At 38.6% G+C, this 25929-nt stretch overlaps 1 protein-coding gene and 1 pseudogene across 2 annotated transcripts; both read left to right on the forward strand.

Annotated features, from left to right (window-relative positions):
• Positions 1-775: 775 nt before the first annotated feature.
• On the forward strand, positions 776-8548 carry LOC127410961 (ornithine decarboxylase-like). Of its 2 annotated transcripts, none has more exons than XM_051646252.1 (11): positions 776-922; positions 1723-1857; positions 2204-2337; positions 3496-3669; positions 3807-3979; positions 5134-5350; positions 5446-5529; positions 5628-5790; positions 5876-5991; positions 7439-7653; positions 7758-8548. In XM_051646252.1, the coding sequence occupies exons 3-11, from the start codon at positions 2236-2238 to the stop codon at positions 7891-7893; spliced, it is 1380 nt and encodes a 459-aa protein (XP_051502212.1). In that variant the 5' UTR covers positions 776-922; positions 1723-1857; positions 2204-2235; the 3' UTR covers positions 7894-8548. The 2 variants fall into 2 exon arrangements, with proteins under 2 accessions (XP_051502212.1, XP_051502213.1); XM_051646253.1 differs by lacking the exon at positions 776-922 and adding an exon at positions 1490-1628.
• A 1039-nt stretch (positions 8549-9587) lies between these two features.
• Positions 9588-25929, forward strand: part of LOC127411127 (RNA helicase aquarius-like) — a 68143-nt pseudogene continuing 51801 nt past the window's right edge.

The raw sequence follows: 25929 nt of genomic DNA on the forward strand, positions 1-25929 counted from the left end.
TTTAAATCTTAAAGACATTATATGTTATTATGAAAACAAAAACAAGTCTCTGGAAATCACTGTCAATTTTTCCATTCTTGCAGCAAAATTTTATATTCACAAATAGAAATTCCTTACAAAATTGTATATATATATATATATATATATATATATATATATATATATATATATATATATATATTATATCCTTTCTTAAATGCTATAATGAGATCTTTCCTGACCTATAACTTAAAAAAATATTATATTTCTTTTTACTTCTTGTACTTTTTTTTTTTTTTTGCTTTATTATTTTTCCCTTCGCCTTCTCATTGTGACCCTGCGCAGTTTTGTCATTTTTTTTTAATTTAACATTAATATTGTACAAATTTTTATTTTATTTTTTATCATTTACAAAAACGTAATAATAATAATAAAACTATAAAAATGGTAGGGGGTACAAGTGAAAACAACACACATTTTAAACTTTTCCATTCAACAGAAAATGTTTAGTTGGGAATTTGTTTGGGCAAACATAAGTCCCTGTAAAGATTTATTTCAAGTTTTTATATTTTACCATTGTGAAGTTGTTCATTCTAGCTTTCTACCTCATCAAAAAGTCGCAGTATGGTCATTATTCCTAAATATAAAATGTGAATCACTTTGTTTCATTCAGACGCGGGAAAACTGTTCTTTATTCAACTGTCCCAGACAGACACAGGCGCGTGAGGCCCGTAACAAGAATAAACCGGTTCGCTCATTCAGAAGAAGCCGGTTTCAGCTAGTACGTCACCATGGATACCACGTCACTATATATACCGCTTATACTCTGAGTCTGAACTTGCGTTTGTAGATCACCGAACAGTCTGTGTGAGAGGAGAAACCGACGCCCTTCATTTCCGCCACTCTGGTCTAATGGGAAAAGTCTTTGTAAATGCGTTTTAAGGTGAGTCTTGCGATATTATTCAGACTTATTTGATCCGTTATTTTGGGTTCGACAGTCTAATACATACGCAAATAATTGAGGAAACCAGTTAATTCGCTTATGTGTTTTCGTAGAGTTTAATTTTATTTATTTTTTTCGGCTTATTTATAGTTGTATTTTATTGCTTGTGTAAATGTGTCGTATGTTATAACACTTTGGCCTCGTCAGTGTGAGTCAACGTGGCCAGTGTCACACTTTCCTACGCATTTTTAACTTTAGCTTTGAAAAAATATCGTACTATAGAATTCACTTTCCGGTACCAGCTGTGTTAACAGTTGAGGAGCTGCTCAAATACTCGATATCTGTGGAATCTTTGGTCAAATCCGACCGCTATTCAGTACTAAAAGATCAATGAATGAAGTCAGTCAGTACGCTCACGCCGCAGAGCCTCACGAGTCTGAATGAGCGCGTTCTATTGGTTTAACTGAAAGCAGAAGCCGGCTCGATTCGATCAGTGATTGGCTAATAGGAATGCCAGTTATTTCCTTATTGGGTAACTGGTGCAGTCGCGCTCTCAGTAGGGGAGGGACTAATTCTGCCGGCTTTGCGTAAATGCCCGGCTGCAGTGCAAATGTGTTCAAAATGTGTGTCGGTTCCAGCTGCTTTGTGAAACCATTACCTAATTTTGCAGGAAATTGAGCATTACGATGAATGCCTTGCTATGGACGTTTGTACATATTTCCTATACTTTTAAGTAATGCTGTGTTGCACGTCTTTAAAGAATGTGACGTTAATAATTTTACTGTAATTCATCCTTTCAGAATTCTTGCTTGAGAGAAGTACACACTGGCCCTGGCCTTGAGGCTTATCTGAAAGGATTTAACTTCACTGGTGAACCGCCTTGGCTTCTGGACTTCTTTTAGCCGTCCTATAATTCCATCTCTTCCTGTTATCCGGTGAGTCACTGTCATTCCAGCTTTCCATGAATCAGTCCAGAACATTTGGGCTGTAAAACAGTACCGCCACTACATAAAAAAAATAAAAAAACTGGTCCGCATAGTTTTAATGCCTAAACCAATTTTTTTATTTTAAACATGAGTAAGTGACATTCTCTGACATGTTTCTGTTGTTATGTTTGAGACTGCTCATATTTAAGATTTAAAGTGAATGTTAAAAGGGCTTCAACATATTTTGTAATTTCAGCTTCAGTAGATGTTGAAATTTTGAACTTTCCTTTTTCTTGTTTTGTTGCTGCTGCTGTAATTGCACAGTTTGTAACACCTCTGTCAATTTCATCAACAGTTTCTTTTGCAATCAAACCTTGAACAAATACGATGACCACTCTGACTGGAGCAGACTTTGACTTTACCTTCCTGGAGGAGGGCTTCTGTGCACGTGATATTGTGGAACAGAATATCAATGAGTCATCTCTATCTGTAAGTTTGTTTTGTGGTATACCCACTCACCTCGACCCACCCCCACACATTGCATCTGTTGGTATTCTTAATGTTGTAGCTAAGTTCATACTGCTTTTAACTCTTGTTTGCTTATCAATAGAGAACCCCTTTCCATCGGTTAGGGTCAAATTTGACCCTTAAAATGTACATTTTGAAGAAATGTAATAACATTATCTTCACTAAAGTAAAAAACACAAGTTATGCATTTTATTTTGGGATTTTGTTATATTTTACATTATTAACATCTGAATTACTCAGTTACTCCATGTTCATATAAAATAATAGATTTTATTATATCTTCACTTCAATAAAAACCTTTTCAATAAATTGAAAGATTGTAAAAACATCTAAATATGTCATGCATTGGGGGTCTCTGGTGACATCTGCTGGAATAAAAATAGCAGTAACATGAAATGACAACTATGGCCAGTAGATGGCTTCAGTGCTCCATGCATCAGCTAATCTCTATAAGACAATGTTGTAACAAACTTAATTTCTAGATATCATCACAAGTTATTCATTGGATATAGTTTTAGACATTCTAAAAGTCAATTATTTGTAAAATTGTAGCTTTTTTTTTTTTAAACCACTTGTGAAGGATGAGATTTTGCAATGGTGCCACAATATGCTTGCAGTCAATCCTGACCATGGTGTGCAGATCCCACACCAAAATGTAGACTTTTTACAGTGAGGTCAGATTAAAACTTTAATCTGACCTTGAAGTGTGTATTTGTGTGTGTGTATGCACGCACATTTGTTTGTGGATGTTTTGTAGTCTCAACCCTTCATTTATGTTTGTGTGTGTTCTGCATGGTCTGACTTATTGATTTTTATTTCAAAAATAAAAATAAATGCTCTTTGTTATAGTCTCATCCATTCATTTCCTATGGCGGATCAAATCTGACCCGAACAGTATGAACGGGGGGACTGTTTGATAAAACCACCTTGATTTATTGAATCTAGTCCAAATATGAGGTGGCAAATTTAGGAAAAGTCACCAAACCTTGTTTATTAAAATAGAATAAATGACCTGAACAGTGATTAAGGGTTAATGTATGCTGATTTAAATAAAAACTAATTGTTGTATTTTTCATTTCCTTTCAATTCTGATCACATGCTTGTGTCTTGTTTCGTTAGGATGACAAAGATGCCTTTTATGTGGCCGACCTGGGTGACGTCCTGAAGAAGCACCTCCGGTGGGTGCGCGTTTTACCCCGTGTCATGCCGTTCTATGCAGTAAAGTGCAACGACAGCAGGGCTGTCGTCACAACACTGGCAACTCTTGGAGCTGGATTTGACTGCGCTAGCAAGGTATGTGCTCGATTGTTGATTGAAAATTTGACTTTTTGACCATGTGTCTCAGTGAGCAAATGACATCAACACCAAACTAAGTATACTTACCAGCCCTTATCCTGTTTTAACCTGAGTCTCTAATCCTATCCTCTCAGACGGAGATCCAGATCGTGCAGTCTGTGGGCGTGGATGCGAGTAGGATCATCTATGCCAACCCTTGCAAGCAGGTGTCTCAGATCAAATACGCCTCTGCTCATGGAGTGCAGATGATGACATTTGACAGTGAAGTGGAGCTCATGAAGGTGGCACGAAGCCATGACAATGCCAAGTGAGTAACTTCACAGAATTATCGGTGAAACAAAAAGGTGCCCAGTTCACATTTCACCCAAAAATCGGACCAAAAAAAAAAGTTGCGTTGTTTTAACAAGTAACACCGTGATGTATCTATGAATACTTTACAGTTTAAAACAGGACTGTTAATTTAAGTGTGATTTCTTATATTATAGAAAAAGGCATAAAAAAAAAAAAAAAATTTCTCCTGACCCATACGTAAGTTCTGTAATAAAAGTACGCATTTTCCTGCCATCAGAACAGTTCAAGCTTTAAGTACATGTAACTTTGTTTTAGTGTTTTTATGAGCCACGTCAGCAGGGGGCAGTCGGCGCGCCTCAAACCTCACAAGCAGCACAGCAACAGTGAAAGCCACGATTTTGACAGCTGGACGAAGCACAAAAGAATGCAGGGATCTCGAGACACTACTTTTAACTTGACCGCATCCTAAAAACATTGAGTTTATGATGCCAAAAACTAGCAAAATGCTCAAAGCTTCAGTCTGTTGTATATCTACATAAATTAAAAAGGGCACAGGGCACAGCGAGAATACGTCCATTGAGAACGGGACAGATTGACAAACTCGACTGCAAAATGGATTGTTGTTGACTATAGGCTTGTTCAATGGCATGGGAATAAAACAAACAATAAATTGACTTCTAAAGACACTTTTTGTATCATCTAATCAATTCTTTACTCCTCTGCCACAATAATGCAATATAGTTCAATCTAATATAATTATATATATATATTATATTTAATTATTTATTTATTTAAATGGAATTAACTTTATTTGGGGGCCTTTCTCAGCAATTAATGATATGATTAATTGCAATTAATTTGATTATTTAATCGCCACGTCATGTTATTACTTTGATTAAATTTAACTGACTGACAGCCCTAATTTAAAATGGAATGTGAAGATGAGAATGATCGAGGTTAAATGTGCTTAATTGTTGAAAAAATATCAAAAATGCTAAATGTCTTCATGATCCTAAAAATAAGCATCATTGTCTTTAAACTATAAACAATATCTTAAGGTCTTTGGGTGAAATATGACCTGGACATGGTTTTGACCGCTTTCTTGATTTTCACACTTACAGGTCATGATTTCGGTTTGCTGACCAGTTTCTGTGTTTTGTTTCTTTGCAGACTGGTTCTCCGTATCGCCACTGATGACTCTAAGGCGGTGTGCAGGTTAAGCGTGAAGTTTGGAGCCACATTAAAGAGTAGTCGGCTGTTGCTGGAGAGGGCGAAGGAGCTGGGACTGGATGTGATTGGAGTCAGTTTCCATGTGGGCAGCGGCTGTACTGATCCCGAGACATACAGCCAGGCCATCTCAGATGCCCGCTGTGTGTTTGACATGGGGGTAAGAGACCATATACTGTAAAATCTCAAACTATACTGTCAAAAAATGTGAGCGATTCTGTTATATCATAATCTGAAAATTGTATTGTCCACCAGGTGGAGCTGGGATACAACATGACCTTGCTTGATATTGGTGGAGGATTTCCAGGCTCTGATGATACCAAACTGAAATTTGAAGAGGTAAGTTTTCTTTTTATTTTTTTTATATTCTCTCTCTTTGTAGTTTTCTTTTTATATGAGGTTTTTAAAGACGTTAAATGTTTTGTTTTTATTGACAGATCGCTGCTGTAATCAACCCTGCACTGGATAAATATTTCCCTGCTGACTCTGGCGTGAGGGTCATTGCTGAACCCGGCCGCTACTATGTTGCGTCCGCATACACTTTGGCAGTCAACATCATTGCCAAAAAGGTCATCATGAAGGAGCAATCAGCATCTGATGGTACATGAAAACAGGCAAAACCATGTTTGTTTGTAATATGTTAAGATTTATTCTCTGACTTGATCTTTATTTTTTCCACTTACAGAAGAGGAGGATGGGGCCAATGACAGAACCCTAATGTATTATGTGAATGACGGCGTCTATGGTTCCTTCAACTGCATTCTGTATGATCATGCCCATGTCTTGCCCACTCTGCACAAGGTATGGATGTTTTCTTGCTAGATTCAGAATAGCATACTACTATACTGTTACTAATTCTGCAGTGTATATAGTATGTACTCTATGTAGAGGTAGACTGATATATGGGTTTTACCGATTATTCGGTGGCGATAGTTGCTATTTGTTTTTTTTTTCATCAAAAATCCTTATCTGGTATGTGTATGTATATTTACCAAACTCTTCATCTGGTCAATATATATGCTATAAAAAGCTTTTATTTGGTAAATATGTTCATATAGACCAGTGTAACGTTGTCAAGTCTGTCAAAATAAGAGTCCCAGGTGTTTCAGGGTTATTTATAGATAATGTCCTGTGTTATGCACCAAATCTTAATTTTTCTGCTTCTAGTGATTTTGGTTGCACAATAAATTGCTTTTGGGATTTTAATCATTTTGGATCCTTGTAGCCCCAATGTCTATGCCAGTCATCGTAAGGAAAGACTAAGAAATGTTTTTATTCTGTAAATTGATAAACTATTGGCCAATTAATTTGTTATTGGCTATTTCCATCACTTGGCTATTGGTATCGGCAAAATCCACTATCGGTCCATCTCTAATTCTATGTACGCACATTTTCAGCATGTATGGGATACCAGGGGGCGATATAGGTTGCAATTATTATAATTGTTATTTTTTTAAAATTTTTTTATACATCTTTTTCTTTACTCATTATTTGATCAGACTTTCAAAAAGTAATTTTTACACAATTTAATGTATGCATAAAAACATCTTTTAATGTGTGGTATACACTGTATATAGTATTCTCTAGATTTAGACCGATATATCGGTTTTACTGCAAAAAATTTTTTTTTGTTCCCCTGTGGCTGATGCTGGAGGATTCTACAATTTAAAATAAATAAAAATAAAAACAATTACTGACTGACAATATTCATCCATAATTTTACCCTCACTTCAATGCAAAGTTGGTTATATGGATTAGATAAATCGTGTTCAAAATTGAAACGAGGGTGTAAAAAGAAAATGTGTCAGCACATACATCGTGTCTCCAACGTCATATACTGTGAATAATAATAAAAAAAAAAACTCATTTGGTAAAATATTTATATACAGAATCCTTAATCTGGAGAATATATAGGCTATAAAAAGCTTAATTTGGGAAATACTTAAAAATAGAGCATTTTAATGGAGCCAAGTCTCGGTCATTTCAAAATAAGTGTATTTTTGGGCTTGTTTATAGTCCAGTGTTATGCTCCAAACATTCTATAAATCAGTCAATTAATCTGTTTTTGACCTTTGCCACCACCTTCGATATCGTATCGGCAAAATCAACTCTCGGTTGACCTTTATTCTCCCTATGTATTCAGGAAGTAGGAAGGTAGTATTCTTTTCTTAACATAGCCTTTGTTGAATGACAATTTGACACAGGCACTATTTTTCACTTATATTTACCCTTAACTAATTTCTTGTAGAAACCCAAGCCTGATGAGCGCATGTACCCATGCAGTATTTGGGGTCCAACCTGTGATGGTCTCGACCGCATTGTGGAGCAGTGCAGCCTTCCTGACATGCAGGTGGGCGAATGGCTGCTGTTCGAGAACATGGGTGCCTACACCGTGGCTGCATCCTCCACTTTCAATGGCTTCCAGAAACCTGATATTCATTACATCATGTCCCGAGCAGCCTGGTGAGAGATTGCATTCTTGCATGATGCTCTTGTGGGATTTTCTCTGTGCTTTTTGAAGGTTCTTTTTGACTGACTGAACTTATTGACACCCCGTTTCATTACAGGAAATGCATGCAGCAGATCTGTGCCCAGGGATTACCCGCTCCAGAGGAGCAGTGCACTGGAAACATGCCATCGCACTGCAGCCGCGAGAGCAGCTTAGATTTGCCAGCCAAATCCTGCCCAACTCGCGTGCTGTAACCAGACGACCACCCCTAGAGCCTGTTCAGTTCTCATTCAGACAGCTGTTTGTCTTATATTTTTCACCAAAACCCTGTCTTGATGTCCACCATATGCAAATATGGGTTTTAATTTAAAAACAGCTGTTTTGCCTTTTAAGCTGCAAACTCTCAGACCTGTTAGATGCACATTATGGCTCGTGGCACTGTGACTTCTCCAAGTTCTTTTATTTCCATTTTTATTTTATTTTTACTTTTTCGTTTAAATATTTGTTATTTGATGTCAGATACTTGACTGGAGGAAATAAGGGGGCAAAAAATGTATGTCCACTTGCATGTTGAATGAAGATCCATTCCTGAACTAACTTTCTCTTTAACATCCAAATAGAAGTCATGAATAATGAAATTGTTGGGAGAACACTTCTTGAAATGGGTCCTATCTCACCCTTAACATGATGTACAGATTTCATCTTATGACCATTTCCAATTTATACTTGAGTAGTAACTTAATATTCTAATATTATTATTATTGACAAGAAATATGTAAGGCATTGATGCATTTGCAATTGGATACAAAAGAGATGGGATTGCATTCATATCGCTTTCCTATGGAAACTTTCTTTTTTTTTAAGTTTTGTATTTTTTTTTATATAAATAAAATGTAGCTGTAAACTGAGTGTCTTGTCTTTGATTTCATATTTTAGTATCCTTTCAGCATTCAACAATGCATGAACATTGCATTCCATTACTATTGTTTTTGGATTGTACATGAGAGCACAGCACCAAAAATATTAACTGACAGAGAGTGTTTCTGATTGGTTAAAAATGCACAGGCTGCTCTCCATGCTGTTTCTAGGGCTGACAGACACTGCTGTGATTTCTCAGGAAATGTATTTCAGAAATATTTGAATCGTAGATATAGTTCGTGTGATATTCCAAAAATGTATTATAGCACATTTAATCTATCAGAAGATGTGCTCCTTCAACAATGACAAAACATGGAAGTATAAGAAGATGTGCAACATTCTGAGCTGTAACAATGCTCAACATTTCTTACAGTGCTGTGCCATCTAGTGCTCCTGTTTGTTGAGGCTGCAGCCTGGAGATCTACAAATGGGAGCGAAATCTCCAAAACGGAGATATTGATGCTTCTGTTCACCAAGAATGCATTAAACTTTTTAAAATTTTTATTATTATTATTTTTTTTTTTTTACCTCAACTTTATCCAAGAATCCTCTACTTGCAGTAATGCTAGTTTTTGGGATGTATTGGAGCTACCAGTTTAGGACTTCAGAGGAGAAGCTTATGAGGGCCCAATGCAATGACCCTGCACTCTGACCCCAGCTTAGCTGGGATATGTGAAAAAAAGAATTTCACTGTATATGTGCAAATGTATAATATTATTAAATTATTAATTATTATTAATTATACTTGTTTCGGTTGAGAACGTCTCTATGCTTTATCAATGGTATAATAAAGACCCAAAACACATAAAAGATGTTCGTTTGTTGCCAGATACTGGCGTAAAAGTGTGATTTACAAAAATGGTTACTAAACGAATAAGTGAACAAATCTGAAGTAATATTTATGTGTACTACATATTTAGATAATCAACTTTTGTGAGCTCCATTTTCTGGGTGTAATGTCCACGGAGGGCAAAAGTGAGTTGTGATGGTAAAACACGCTGGAGCCGATGCAAAAAATATCAGATAAGCCATGGTGCTTGTTGGTGAGTTGGTATAATGTGGCTGAACCTAGGGTACTGGAACTCTCGGAAACAACATGCCAACTTCCTGTGTGATCATGTTCATATAGTACATTTAATATAACTCTCATAAAAGTCTTTTGTGAAGTAATTACTTGAGTACTTTTCAGCAAACTACTTATTTACTCTTACTTGAGTCATATTTTTAAGTACTGTACTAGGACTTCAGTGAATTATTTTATCAGTAGCAAAGCTTTTACTTAAAGGAACATTTCACCCAAAAATGAAATTTCTCTCATCATTTACTCACCCTCATGCCATCCCAGATGTGTATGACTTTCTTCTGCTGAACACAAATGAAGATTTTTAGAAGAATATTTCAGCTCTGTAGGTCCATACGATGCAAGTGAATGGGTGCCAAAAATTTGAAGCTCCAAAACACATAAAAGCAACCTAAAAGTAATCTGTAGACTGTAGGTTTCTACAGTTAAACTCAAATAAAAACAATCACAGACTGACAATGTTTAGCCATATTTTTATCTTCACTTAAATAAAAATTTGGATAATTGTTTGAAATTGAAACGAGGGCATGAAAGAAAAATGCAACTAAATGTAAACGTGCCGATCAGCACGTACATTGCGTCTCCAACTTCATATCTTGTGAATTATAATAAAAGACACCATCTGGTAATATACAGGTGCATCTCAATAAATTAGAATGTCGTGGAAAAGTTCATTTATTTCAGTAATTCAACTCAAATTGTGAAACTCGTGTATTAAATAAATTCAATGCACACAGACTGAAGTAGTTTAAGTCTTTGGTTCTTTTAATTGTGATGATTTTGGCTCACATTTAACAAAAACCCACCAATTCACTATCTCAAAAAATTAGAATATGGTGACATGCCAATCAGCTAATCAACTCAAAACACCTGCAAAGGTTTCCTGAGCCTTCAAAATGGTCTCTCAGTTTGGTTCACTAGGCTACACAATCATGGGGAAGACTGCTGATCTGACAGTTGTCCAGAAGACAATCATTGACACCCTTCACAAGGAGGGTAAGCCACAAACATTCATTGCCAAAGAAGCTGGCTGTGCACAGAGTGCTGTATCCAAGCATGTTAACAGAAAGTTGAGTGGAAGGAAAAAGTGTGGAAGAAAAAGATGCACAACCAACCGAGAGAACCGCAGCCTTATGAGGATTGTCAAGCAAAATCGATTCAAGATTTTGGGTGAACTTCACAAGGAATGGACTGAGGCTGGGGTCAAGGCATCAACCACACACATGTCAAGGAATTTGGCTACAGTTGTCATATTCCTCTTGTTAAGCCACTCCTGAACCACAGACAACATCAGAGGCGTCTTACCTGGGCTAAGGAGAAGAAGAACTGGACTGTTGCCCAGTGGTCCAAAGTCCTCTTTTCAGATGAGAGCAAATTTTGTATTTCATTTGGAAACCAAGGTCCTAGAGTCTGGAGGAAGGGTGGAGAAGCTCATAGCCCAAGTTGCTTGAAGTCCAGTGTTAAATTTCCACAGTCTGTGATGATTTGGGGTGCAATGTCATCTGCTGGTGTTGGTCCATTGTGTTTTTTGAAAACCAAAGTCACTGCACCCGTTTACCAAGAAATTTTGGAGCACTTCATGCTTCCTTCTGCTGACCAGCTTTTTAAAGATGCTGATTTCATTTTCCAGCAGGATTTGGCACCTGCCCACACTGCCAAAAGCACCAAAAGTTGGTTAAATGACCATGGTGTTGGTGTGCTTGACTGGCCAGCAAACTCACCAGACCTGAACCCCATAGAGAATCTATGGGGTATTGTCAAGAGGAAAATGAGAAACAAGAGACCAAAAAATGCAGATGAGCTGAAGGCCACTGTCAAAGAAACCTGGGCTTCCATACCACCTCAGCAGTGCCACAAACTGATCACCTCCATGCCACGCCGAATTGAGGCAGTAATTAAAGCAAAAGGAGTCCCTATCAAGTATTGAGTACATATACAGTAAATGAACATACTTTCCAGAAGGCCAACAATTCACTAAAAATGTTTTTTTTATTGGTCTTATGATGTATTCTAATTTTCTGAGATGGTGAATTGGTGGGTTTTTGTTAAATGTGAGCAAAATCATCACAATTAAAAGAACCAAAGACTTAAACTACTTCAGTCTGTGTGCATTGAATTTATTTAATACATGAGTTTCACAATTTGTGTTGAATTACTGAAATAAATGAACTTTTCCATGACATTCTAATTTATTGAGATGCACCTGTATGTATATATATAAATATATATGTATACAGAATCCTAAGTCTGGTGAATATATAAGCTATAAAGAGCTTAATTTGGTAAATACTTAAATATAGAGCATTGTACCAGAGCCAAGTCTCTGTTAATTCAAAATAAGAGTCCCAAAGTGTATTTCTGGGCTTGTACATAGTGCCTCCTTGTGCTTCTTGGAATTTTAGTTGCACAATAAACTGCATCTTGGATTTTATTAATTTTGGACTCTTGTCGCCTCTGTGTCTGTGCCTGTCATAGTAAGGAAACGCTACGAAAGTTTTGTTACATTGTATAAATTGATTTTAAAATTATCGTCCGATTAATCGGTTTTCGGCATTTTCCAAAACCTTATCGGAATCTGCAAAATCCACTATCGGTTGACCTCTAGTTTTTTGTAGACTACCCTTTTTTTCAAATGAATACATTGTCAGTTGTTGTTTTTAACCATTCACTTGGTGGCACTGTTGCCCTGCTCAGTGCAGCAAGAAATATTACAGGGTTCTTTGCTAGTAAGATTATATGTAATCTCACTTTGCAAAATGCTTTTAGAAACAAAACAGTTGCTCAGGGGTTTATGCATAACAACATCTTACATTCAAGGTTGTTGTCATCTATTTTTGGATTGCTTGCAGCTAATGTTAAGCATGCTATCTCTGCATTTATAAGCAGATGGCATATTTGCATTGTCGATTAGATGTCATTGTCTGTGTTTACCATTTCCTCTATACATGTTCTGTGCATGTAGACCTGTTGGACACAGGCCGTGTAGTTGAATTGCTTACAACATCTTGAACTGTATGAGCTCATGTGATGTTCTTCTCTACAGGAAGTGGATCTGATCCGTGCGCAGGTGCAGAGGCTAGTGTCTCTGCCCATGTGGATGTGTCTATTGTGGGTGAATAAGACTGCATCCCATACATTTCACATCTCATATGAGTTAAATGTCTTTCAAATGTACATTAGGTTACTATTCAAACAGTGTGCTTTAGTCAATCACATGTATAACATGTATAGGAATTTACATTTGCTCCTAAATCATATTTTGATAACAGTAATTACTGTGCTCATTATATACACTGACATTTGTATATATGCCCAACAACTTGTTTGTATGGACAGATATGTAGTGCCCTGTAAAAGTATTGAGGCCCTTAACTGATTCTCTCTTTATATTGAATTACAAATAATATATAAAAATTGTTGTTTCTTGTGATATTTGTTCTTTACCTTAAGTTTATAAATTGCATTTGTAATTATTTAAACACTTGTTTTTGAAATCTTTTTGTCTTTGTGTAATTATTCAGACTAAACTGCAGCAGGAACTGAAGAAAGTCCTGAAGCTGCAAAAGTTCTGGATCCTCATCAAGAAGAACTATGAAAAGATGGACACACAGGATATGGAACAGTAAGACATCTTATCTTACCTGATTAAGCTGAAACAAACAAAAATATTATCCTGTATAACTCACTAAACTGTGTTTTTCACAGAGCTAAAAAGGAGTGCACCTTCCTCGCTGCTCTCATAAAGAAATTCCTGGTGATTCTGATGTCCATCCCAGCATCAGGTGAACACTCTTATTCTGACCTGCTCTAACACTTAGTATTTTGTTTGGAATTAGTTCACTCTTGTATATTTCATTAGGGGGCCGAGCACCGAAGGTGCTGGAACCCTATTGTATTTAAGATTTTCTTATTATTATTCATTTTCTGCCCTTAAAGCATATGAGCAGCAAGTTCTAGAGACACCAAATTTGGCATGATGGTACCAAATCCCCCTCCACTATTCAGGCGCATACACACACCCCCTTCCGGCTCAAGGTGGTGCTATTATAAGCACTTTTACGTTTTTGCTAATATTTCTGCAAACATAAGGGCTACAATAAAAATACTTTTTTTCTCTGGTTCCTCAACTCAAGCCAAACAAAATATGCATATATCCGATTTCACTTCCTTCTATACATTTTAATGACAGTTTGGATTTTCTGTAAAACCTACTTTCTCAAACTCCTCCTAGGCCGTTTGTCCGATTCGCAAAAATGTTGGTATACATCAAGACATAAAGTTATCAAAAGAATTTTGATATGTCAAATTGTTCCCAAGACATTAGCAGTACAATTCCTTCGGTAGAACGCTATATGATTAATTGACAAATATCTACTCAATGCAGAGTCCAAATGTAACGAAACCCAGGATACATAGACAACAGGTCAATTTTAGGATAAAACACATTTTTGTACCATTCTGCCCACAGGAGCGCTACAACTAAAGAACTGTCATAACTCTGCAGTCGTTTGGTCGACTAAGTTCAAATTAAAAATGCACCCTCTTTGTTCAAGTGCTAACATATCCTTAACATAATGATTCGACAAATCAACAAAAATGGCCACCAGCAGCCAATCAAATCAGACATGAAATCTGGTTTACATAATGTACAGACCCGCCTGGCAAAAAGCTATAAAAAGAATTTTGATTCGTTAAGTCGTGCTGAAGATACAAGCCAATGCATTTTTGGGTTTGGCCTTTTAAGACTAATTGGTCTGTATCTTGGGAGTGCAATAATCAAACTAAACAAAACACATGTACAACAGAACATTCTGAGGTCATGTGCAAAATGTCCTACATTTATGATGCTGGGGGCGCTAAAACTTATAAAAATCCTATTTGTTCAACTCTACACCTAAACAAATGTTTTGCATGGCATCCACAGGATCTATTCTGTCAAATTTAGTTATTTTAGTCATATGCACCAGGACAGTCTGATGACACATAGCAAATTTGATCAATTTCTGTTGTCAAGAGCAAATCAAAATCTTAAGTAAGCTGTGAATTACAGATGCAGGCTGTAGTACTGATCCACTAGAGGGAGCCAAAAGATAAGAAATCCTTATTGTAGAAAATTCCCTTGGTGCTGCGTGCAGAAGTTTCAGTTCGGCAGTTTCATTGCAACGGAGTTAACAGTCTCCTGGCTTCTGGTTTATTTGTTTAGAAAAACTCTGTTTTTCTTTGTATGGTATTGCAGTTTGTTTATTACCAAGTAAATGTTTTTCCCTGTTTTAAATATATTTTAAAATTTAGATATTTCTGCATTTCTTGTCAAAATTGCTGTAATATGAGCGAGCACCACGATGTGATGAGGCAAACCTAGATCGCTCGAATGTTGTACGCTTGCAATATAGACAGCTTCGTTGATTATAAATGGGGTGATTGTTTTATCGTGTCACTTGCTTGCAGAGACACGGTATAGCAATGCGCTTCCTTGGCTCACTGTGCGCTCGTCAAGCGTCACAGTATTATTATTATTACTACTTCTTACTCTTGAGATATGTATGGTATTACATTTTTTAAAATGTTTTAAGGATTTATCAGACGGCACTCCTGATCTCTCTGCATCCTGGTTGGGAAACGCTGCGCTAACAGCCTTTTGGAAGGGATCTTCGTAAAATGCTTAATTTTCTTTCTTTCATTTGGAATGACTCTTGGCATCCCCTTCTCGCAGTGCCCTTTAAGGGTGTAAAAATACAACTTGGAAGTCGCCTTAAGTGTTCTGCTCAAGGTCACAATAGTGATGGTTCACAACTCACTCCTTGTACATCTCAAACCAGCAGCCATCTAGTTACTGTACCTTTAGCCACTGTTTCACACCAGCATATATTTATATGGGCATTATATCGGCCATCAGCGACCCTGCTCACTAGATAACAGCACTGACATTGAAAAACACATTTGACAGTCCATGTACAGTGCTTCACGTTTAGATTGCGTGTTCCTGCCATTCCCTCAGGCTGTGATTTCTGTTTTGAGTGTCTCATCCTGTGATGTGACCCAGCTTCATTGCAGCTGATCCTCGCCCGTGGGCACCTGCCCACCTGTTCAGGCTAGAGACAGTGTGTCATGCAAGTGGCCGCTGTGACCTCTTTATGAAAACATTATCATACAACCACTGTCTTTTCTTTCCTTCTTGTTCCCAAATCCGTCATGTATCACCCTTGTCTAGTGCTCATTTTGATGTTAAACTCCACAGTTCTCTGTCTGTCAGTGTGAAATAATGTATGTCGTCGTTGGTTTCATGTGTGTGTGTTTATAGCTCTTTGCTCTGTCTCCATGGAGAAAGTTTACTACTGTGAGAGATTCATTAAGTTGCATCCCTTTGTTCATTATGTTAAAGGGACATACAGATATAGTAAAACAAATTTAGTGACTAATATTCTTATCACACTGTAGGTATTATTCTTCAAGGTTTATCACGATAGCATTTTATGTTTTTCAGTATTTACATATATACATGAAGCAGATGCTTTTTTTTTTCTTTCCCAAAGTGGATTTCATAAGAGGAATACAGCATGATCCTAACATCCTAAGAAAGCAATTAGGACCGTGTTAAAAAAATGATTTTCCAGTGCATCGCGATAATCATTTGAACGATCTCGATATTGATTCTTAGATCCCAAGAACGATCTTTTACTCTATGCGCTACCCTCCTCTACACTGAGAGAAAATTGCTCGCATTTGCAAGCAAATTGCATGCTATGCGACTAAAATAACTATGATTAGCCACTGGCTGGTAAATGTTCAGATTTCACTCACCAGTTATTGTGTAGTATAGTGGGGAAGAAGTTCAGCATCTTGTTGAGAGTAAAAGTTTGGTTTGATTCATTCCATGTGTTTCCAAAGACAAGAACATCGCAATCCATTTGTCATTGAATAATGTCTCTTTTAATACCCTTTCTGTTCTCTACAGTAAGTTGTTGATCAAAAACATTGTTTCTAATAATACATGGCATGGATGAGGTAAAGCCGTTTGAGTCTCTCTTGTTTGTATGCGCTCATTTACAGACTCTTTTTACAGAACTGCTGGTTTTCTTAAAGAGACTGTACCGGGTTTTATTACATGTTCAACAAATCAATGTAAATACCCTTAAATAGTAAAATTATGCAATTAAACAATAAACATGTAACAAAGTATAACATATGAAATATCATATCTTATTTATTGATTGAATACATGGATTTGTTCATTTTTAAAAAGCCAAAATGTGACCAAAATGATGAAAAACTAAGAAAATATAATTAGTGAAATGAATATTTTCGTAATGTATCTAGTTAGATGGTCCCTTGTATAATTAACAGCATTAGCTGGAAAATAATATTTTTCATAGGTAAGCAAGAGGAACATTATATCTGAAACATTGTACCCATATGAATCAGTATCGAATCGAAATCGTTATTGAATCGAGAGCTTGTGAATCGGAATCGAATCAAATCAGGAAATCTGTATCAATACCCAGCCCTAATTTCAGAACAAGCTATTTCTTGGAGCTCGGTTTCAATTAAAGCTCTTTTTGTACTGTGATAAAGTGTTTCCCAGTAATGCTCTATTAGAAGTTTTACTATTCCTCTACCTTTCTATTCCTTCTTGTTGATTAAAGATATCTAAATGTTTCTTGTTGTCAGGCTCTGCTCCCGACCTGTCGCTGGTTCAACACATTGTTGGATGACGCTCATCTGGTTGTGAACTGTCAGCTGTCTCACCTCACACAGAAAGACAAAGAGGGCCACCTGTTTCTCAGGTACCAGTAACACAACACAACACTGCTTTATACACAAATAGACTGGAGCAATAAGCCACGGAAGCCATCTAGATTAAGCTTCTAGTCCACTCAGATGCTGAGATATTTGACGAAACATTGGGGAAGGTGGGATAGACTGAATACCTATGGACAAGCACATGGTGAGTGCTGAATCACAGGCTTTCAAAGACAGGATAAAACATTTATTAAATAATATAGTGTATGTTCATCTTAAGATTTTAAACATACAGTATATAGTATTTGTCAATTATACACTTTGTTTGGGGGGTTGATCCACTGTATGCATGTACAGGGAGCTTTTAAATTAGGGGGTGAAAAATTAAGATGGCAGCCAAAATATGCAGCAGAGCTGAAGGGGTTAAGATACTCTACTATGATAATTATTATTATTTTTATTGTGTGTGTGTGTGTGTGTCAAGCTCCTGGACATGTTGAAATTCAACACTGGCTTTGAGATTAATGATCAAACAGAAAATGCTCTCACAAAGAAAGAGATGACCACCCTTCACTATGACAGAATCATCTCACTACAGGTAACATACAAAGATCTCATTTGAAAAAAATCCCTAGACTTTTATGTTTAAGTGAGCAGTTGATTAAGATGTACACACCTGCATTTTAAAAAGTAGACTCCCATATGTGGTTCCAGATGATTCATTAGTATGAGTGGGTGTGTGACTGATGATGGTGTTGTTTTTCAGAGGGCAGCGTTTGCTCATTTTCCTGAGCGGAATGATTTTGCTCTGTCTAATGTGGCGGCCGTGGACATTCGCGAATCGCTCACCAAACACATTGCAACATTACATCCGACCATTCTTGTAAGCAGTTAACTATGGTGACATGTTAATTTTTTTAAATTTTTAACAGGGATGTCCGGATACCGATACCGTTATCGATATTGCGCTCACTTGTACTCGTAAAAATGCTCGGATACCAAAAACCGATATCAGCTGATGTATGAATGTCATTGTGTAAGCATTCAGCCCACAAAATTAAATTGATGTTACCTAGTGTGATCATTAAACTGCAAAGGTGCATTTGATCAAATAAAGTCGTCATGTATTGCACGCTTTTTAGAAGTTTTAGAAGATGTGTGAAGCGGGCTGCTCATACACTGAAACAACTATATCATGAGCATCACGCACACTCTTGTGTATGGTAGATGACAGAGAGCAGAGCGCGCATTCACCTTAAAGCATGCTGCACACACAGACTGATAGGAATGTGCACGAGTAATTGACTAATCGGGTACTCATTTTGCAATAACTACTCGACAAGTAAAAATGCTTCTCTTTTTTCATTAAATGATTTTCCTTTGCTTGCTGTAAATACAGTGAAATATACAGTACTGTACAAAATTCTTTGGCACATAAGATGCTTTACAAAAGCATTTGTCTTAAGATGGTTATTTATATCTTCAGCTTTAGTGTGTCAATAGGAAATATAAATGTTAGACTCACAAACATTACTTTTCCATATAGAAATGATTAGAATAGAAGAACAGGGAGCCCTGCAACAGATGGCATTGCCCCCACAGAGCCCCCCACTGAACATCATGTCAGTCTGAGATTACATGAAGAGACAGGAGCAATTGAGACATAGAAGAACTGTGGCGAATTCTCCAAGAAGCTTGGATCATCATATCTGCCAACAACCAAGAAAAACTGTGTCCATGTGTACCTAGGAGAATTGGGGCTGTTTTGAAGACAAAGGTGGTCACATCAAATATTGATTTAGCTTTTTTATGTTTACTGGACTTTGTATGATGTTAATTGATAAATGAAAACTATTTATGGCATTATTTTTGAAGACATCCTCATTATTTTTCCCAAGTGCCTAAAACGATTGCACAGTACTGTACATTACGTCCTAAATTTCTCACCTAAAACTCACAGTTACAGCTGAATGCATTGGGTGGCGCTGTAGACACATGATGTGAAGTTAGGGTGATGAGAGTGAATGGTGTCATCTAGCTCCAAGTGCAGCAAATTATGTGCATATTTTGATTAGGGCTGTCAATTTAATGCATAAATGTAGTGTGATTCATTATATAAAAAATAACACGTTAACAAAATTACTGCAGTTAATCGTGTCCCCGGACTGTAAAAGGAATAATTCTACCACTGAGCAATTCAAGCTTGAAGTACCACCTGTTTACAGTAAGAGGCAGCAAGTGAAACTCCTGCTGTTTAGGCAACACGCATCATATACACAGAAAAAACTACACTCAGGCTTGCTTGACACCAGCAACAGCACTAGATGAAAACATGTTCTTGCCTTCAAACACAGCTGGATGGAGCACAATTCCTAATCCTAAATTTCAACCTACGTTTAACTTGACAGCGACTTCAAAAAGCTGTTTATGATGTGATGCAACCAAAATGAAACGCTCCATAAGCGTCCGTCTTGACGCAGGTGTACATTGACGTGTCCTTAGAAAAGCCTTCATAATAAAACATCTCGAATTCAGTTGCAAAATGGATTACTGTGGACTGTAGTCAAATCAAAATCAAAATCAAAATCAAATCACTTTATTGTCACACAGCCATATACACAAGTGCAGTGGTGTGTGAAATTCTTGGGTGCAGTTCCAATCAACATAGCAGTCGTGACAGTGATGAGACATATACCAATTTACAATAACATCAAATTAACACAACACAATTTAAACATCCGTTATACACATAATTACACTCAACAATATACAAATAATAACATACACTGTACAGTATACAATACGTTGTTTTTGTTTTTGTTTTTTTTTTGTTTTTTTTTACTATATAGATACACATTATTCAATAAAAATTAAAAATTAAAATATATATAAAAAAAAATAAAAAAAATAAAAATAAAAGTATATATATATATATATATATATATATATATAGAATGTACAGTATTGCACTGTATTGACATTCAGGCTGTCGGTTGATAGTCAGTTGTTAAGAGAGACATAATATAATAATAATAATATAATTTATGACAGTCCGGTGTGAGATATAAGAGTAAGGGTAATAAAGTGCAGTGCTGATGTATATTGATCATGAGAGACCAAGAGTTCAGAAGTCTGATTGCTTGGGGGAAGAAGCTATCATGGAGTCGGCTGGTGCGGGTCCTGATGCTGCGATACTGCCTACCTGATGGTAGCAGTGAGAACAGCCCATGGCTCGGGTGGCTGGAGTCTCTGATGATCCTCCGAGCTTTTTTCACACACCGCCTTGTATATATTTCCTGGAGGGAGGGAAGCTCACCTCCGATGATGTGTTTGGCAGTTCGCACCACCCTTTGCAATGCTTTGCGGTTGTGGGCGGTGCTATTGCCGTACCAGGCGGAGATACAGCCAGTCAGGATGCTCTCCACAGTGCAGGTGTAGAACCGTGTGACGATGTGGCGGTTCATTCCAAACTTCCTCAGCCGTCTCAGGAAGAAGAGGCGCTGATGAGCCTTCTTCACAACGACTTCAGTGTGGACGGACCATGTGAGTTCCTCAGTGATGTGGACACCCAGGAACTTGAAGCTGCTGACTCTCTCCACTGGTGCTCCATTGATGGTGATGGGACTGTGTTCTCTGTCTTTTCTTCTGAAGTCCACCACAAGCTCCATTGTCTTACTGACGTTGAGGGAGAGGTTGTGCTCCTGACACCAGTGTGTCAGAGTGTGCACCTCCTCTCTGTAGGCTGTTTCATCATTGTCAGTGATCAGACCTACCACCGTCGTGTCATCAGCAAACTTAATGATGGCATTGGAGATATATGTTGCCACACAGTCATGTGTGTACAAGGAATACAGTAGTGGGCTGAGAACACAGCCCTGTGGGGCTCCAGTGTTGAGGATCAGTGATGAGGAGATGTTGCTGCCTATTCTAACCACCTGGTGTCTGCTTGACAGGAAGTCCAGGATCCAGCTGCACAGCGAGCTGTTTAAGCCCAGAGCCCGGAGTTTCTCATCTAGCTTGGAGGTCACTATGGTGTTGAATGCTGAGCTGTAGTTTACAAACAGCATTCTCACATAAGTGTTCTTTTTTTCCAGGTGGGAGAGAGCAGTGTGTATTGTAGATGCAATGGCATCATCAGTGGAGCGGTTGTTGTGGTAAGCAAACTGCAGCGGGTCAAGATTGAGTGGCAAGACAGAGCAGATGTAATCTCTGATTAGTCTCTCAAAGCATTTGCTGACGATGGGGGTCAGAGCAACAGGATGCCAGTCATTTAAACAAGTTATTTTTGATTGTTTTGGAACAGGCACAATGGTGGATGTTTTAAAGCATGTGGGGACTACAGACAAAGAGAGGGAAAGGTTGAAAATGTCCGTAAAAACACCAGCCAGCTGGTTCGCGCACGCTCTGATGACGCGGCCCGGAATGCCGTCTGGGCCTGCGGCTTTGCGGATATTCACCCGTCGGAAGGATCGGGTTACATCCGCTACAGAGACGGAGAGTGAACTAACCTCTGTAGCTTCAGCCATGAGAGCTCTCTCCGCGAGGGCGGTGTTATTTCCCTCGAAACGAGCATAAAAATTATTTAGCTCATCCGGTAGAGAGGCAGCGGTGTTCATGGCGGAGTTTTTATTCCCTTTAAAGTCCGTGATGATGTTAATTCCCTGCCACATGCTTCTAGAGTTGGTGGTGTTAAACTGTCCTTCAATCTTGTCCCTGTACTGGCGTTTTGCTGTTTTGATAGTTTTTCGGAGGGCATAACTGGCTTGTTTATGCTCCTCCGCGTTCCCGGAATTAAAAGCGGAGGTCCGCACATTAAGTGCCGCGCGAACATCGCTATTGATCCACGGCTTCTGATTCGGATAGATTCGTACAGTTCTGGTCGGAATCACTTCCTCTACGCACGTTCTGATGAAACACATTACGCTATCAGCGTAAAGCTCGATGTCGTCATCAGAGGCGGACCGGAACATCTCCCAGTCCGTATGATCAAAACAGTCTTGTAGCATAGAGTCTGATTGGTCCGACCAGCACTGGATCGTTCTGAGGGTGGGTGCTTCCTGTTTCAGTTTCTGCCTGTAAGTGGGCAGAAGCAGAATGGAAGAGTGGTCCGATTTGCCAAATGGTGGGCGGGGGAGGGATTTGTAGCCATCCCGGAACGGAGAGTAGCAATGATCCAAAACCCGGTCCCCTCGTGTGTTGAAACTAATGTGCTGGTGATATTTTGGTGCGACTGATTTTAAACTGGCTTTATTAAAGTCCCCGGTCACAATGAACGCGGCCCCAGGGTGCGCGGTTTCTTGCTCACTTATACTCCCATACAGTTGCTTGAGTGCCCGGTCTGTGTCGGCTTGTGGGGGAATGTACACAGCAGTGATAATGACCGCTGTGAATTCCCTCGGTAGCCAGAATGGTCGACACAGAAGCATAAGAAATTCCAGATCAGGAGAACAGAAAGACTTGATGGAATGTACGTTCCTCTGATCACACCAGGATTTGTTGATCATAAAACATACACCACCTCCTCTAGTTTTACCTGAGAGGTCTTTCGCTCTGTCCGCTCGGTGCATGGAGAACCCCGCGGGTTCAATGGCTGAGTCTGGAATCTCCGCAGACATCCAAGTTTCTGTTAGGCAGATAATGCAGCAGTCCCTCGTCTCTCGTTGGAAAGAGATCCGCGCTTTCAGCTCGCAGAGCTTGTTATCCAGAGACTGAACATTTGCCAGTAGAATACTGGGTAGCGGGGGTCGATTTGCGCGGCGTCTTACTCTGATGAGAACGCCGGCTCTGTTTCCCCTTTTCCTCCTGCGTTTCCGAGGCCGTGCTGCCCAGACAAAGGGCTCCGCTTGCGTGTTTGTAAACAGCGGGTCGGCATTGAGGAATGTGAAGTCCGGTTTTCGGTGTGAGATCGCTGAACCAATGTCCAAAAGTGTTTGTCTGTCGTAGACAATAAGGCAGACAACATCCAAGACAAAAAACATAAGAATTGTAATCAAAACAAACAAAACATTGCTATGTTGTGTCGGAGCTCGCAATGCAGTAGCCATACTCGGCGCCATCTTGAGTCCAGTATCCAACGATAGGCTATGATAAGCACCCCCAAATCATCACCGATCCTCCACCTGGTCGTCTAATGGTTAAACGGAGACCTGGAGAGGCCTTCAAGCCACAGTGTCTTGCACCCACTGTGAAATTTGGTGGAGGATCGGTGATGATCTGGGGGTGCTTCAGCAAGGCTGGAATCGGGCAGATTCGTCTTTGTGAAGGACGCATGAATCAAGCCATGTACAAGGTTATCCTGGAAGAAAACTTGCTTCCTTCTGCTCTGACAATGTTCTCCAACTGTGAGGATTGTTTTTTCCAGCAGGACAATGCTCCATGCCAGACAGCCAGGTCAATCAAGGTATGGATGGAGGATCACCGGATCAAGACCCTGTCATGGCCAGCCCAATCTCCAGAACTGAACCCCATTGAAAACCTCTGGAATGTGATCAAGAGGAAGATGAATGGCCACAAGTCATCAAACAAAGCTGAACTGCTTGAATTTTTGCACCAGGAGTGGCATAATGTAAAGACTGGCAGAGAGCATGCCAAGACGCATGAAAGCTGTGATTGAAAATAAGGGTTATTCCACCAAATATTGATTTCTGAACTCTTCTAAGTTAAAACATTAGTATTGTGTTGTTTAAAAAAGAATATGAACTTGTTTTCTTTGCATTATTCCAGGTCTAAAAACACTGCATCTTTTTTGATATTCTGACCAGTTGTCATTTTCTACAAATAAATGTTCTAAATGACAATATTTTTATTTGGAATTTAGAAGAAATGTTGTCAGTACTTTATAGGATTAAACAAATATGTTCATTTTACTCAAACACGTACCTATAAATAGTAAATCCAGAGAAACTGATAATTTTGCAGTGGTCTCTTAATTTTTTTCCAGAGCTGTGTATATTTACAGTATACTGTATAGTGTATATAATGGTTCAAAAGAGTTATTTGTGCACGAATCGGTCATCATGGCTCGCGTGTCTGTTGTTGTGTGCAGCGAGCTCATCTCAACAAAGGGTGGAAGCGCCGCGAGACACACTGGTGTGCGCTCTAGAGATGTATTCAATAACTCACAAGATGTTATCTGAAGAAAGTGCACACACCAATGGTGACTAGATTTTATTATTTTTGGCCGCATTTGCAACCATTTTAGTCACAGTCTGGAGCCCTGCATCATAGCACCATTGCAGTCAAACAGAAACAAAGACAACTAGAATTGCCTTTGAACAAGCTTGTGTAATATTGCAAGCCACGATGGAATTTGGCTGCTATGTTTGCAAGAACAGTGCATAACCAAGCTATCGGATGCTATGACACTGGAGTTAATCGATGACCACTGGAGGACAATTGAAGAAATGTTACCTGTTGAATGGTTTGAAAGACTGTGTACGTGGGTCAACAATCAACCCGTGATGAAATTGTTGGCAGTTGCAGTGGTACTGCTTATTTCCACATTTCACAACATTGGATCAAGAAGCACTATGAATCTTGGTCTCACTATGACTCCAGGAGATCACTTGTGACTGCCAGGGAATGGCTGCTTCCTCACCTCATCTCCAGGCTTTAGAGCAGCAAAAGGATAACCAGAATGTCCTTGTTTTAATCAAGCAGATGCATATAGTATGCTATTAGTATGAGCAGTAGACGAGTAGACACCTGGGATATCATGAGGGTAAGTGAATGATGATAGAATTTTCATTTTTGGGTGAACTTACTTTTTAAGGAGCTGCCTTAGTGGGGCATAAACCTTGCTGAAATTTGGTATGAACTGTGACAGATATTTCCTGGGTCAAAGCCCAGGAAATGGCAGACACCATCCTTATCAGTTGGCACTTGAATGAACTTGACTCAACTTTTGTTGGGTCTGATTTCAGACCATCCGCTGTTATCAAATGCCCGATGTAGGGCACTGGGGGTTGCCTAATGTGTAATTTGTTGAAGCAAATCTTCAGATTGTAGTCTGTGACTATTTTACATATGACAGCATCATGCTTATTTACTGTGGAATATCTTCAATGACACTTATGGCTCCATTGGTGCCCTTTGCATTTTGTTCAATATGAGCTGGAAACTTTCTGGCACACATTTAAGCCCAAAGGGAAGACTTAGACACCTAAATCTTCCAAAGGGCATGTTGAAGGCTGTCAAAAATGATGATGCTTTTACTCTATTTGGAAAAAGCTAGACTTTGCATCTAGGACTACAGAAATGACCTCTTCTATGGTGTGCTTAGGGTAGTGCTCCCTCTAGATTACTTTATTCAGATCACTTGGAATGATGCAGATTCTAATCTTTCCATTGTGTTCGACTGCGACAATTGAGCTCACCCATTCAGTGCGTTGGTCAACTCTGTTGATGTATCCATCTTTTACCATTTCATGGAGCTCCTCCACTATCTCTTTACTGAGGGCAGCTGGTTGTCAATGAACAGGATGAACCACACCCTTTGCATCAGGATCAATTTTGTGTATTTGCCTGGCAGAGTTCCAGTAGTGGGTGTCTG

Source organism: Myxocyprinus asiaticus, chromosome 20 (genome assembly GCF_019703515.2).
Source record: "Myxocyprinus asiaticus isolate MX2 ecotype Aquarium Trade chromosome 20, UBuf_Myxa_2, whole genome shotgun sequence".
Classification (NCBI taxonomy): Eukaryota; Metazoa; Chordata; class Actinopteri; order Cypriniformes; family Catostomidae; genus Myxocyprinus; species Myxocyprinus asiaticus.

What these genes read in the sequence shown, in the direction of transcription:
- LOC127410961 (XM_051646252.1), top strand. Translation starts at nt 2,236, where the DNA reads ATGACCACTCTGACTGGAGCAGACTTTGACTTTACCTTCCTGGAGGAG. An exon ending in GGAGCAATCAGCATCTGATG is followed by an intron (nt 5,791 to 5,875) that starts GTACATGAAAAC and finishes TTCCACTTACAG; the next exon opens with AAGAGGAGGATGGGGCCAAT. An exon ending in ATCATGTCCCGAGCAGCCTG is followed by an intron (nt 7,654 to 7,757) that starts GTGAGAGATTGC and finishes GTTTCATTACAG; the next exon opens with GAAATGCATGCAGCAGATCT.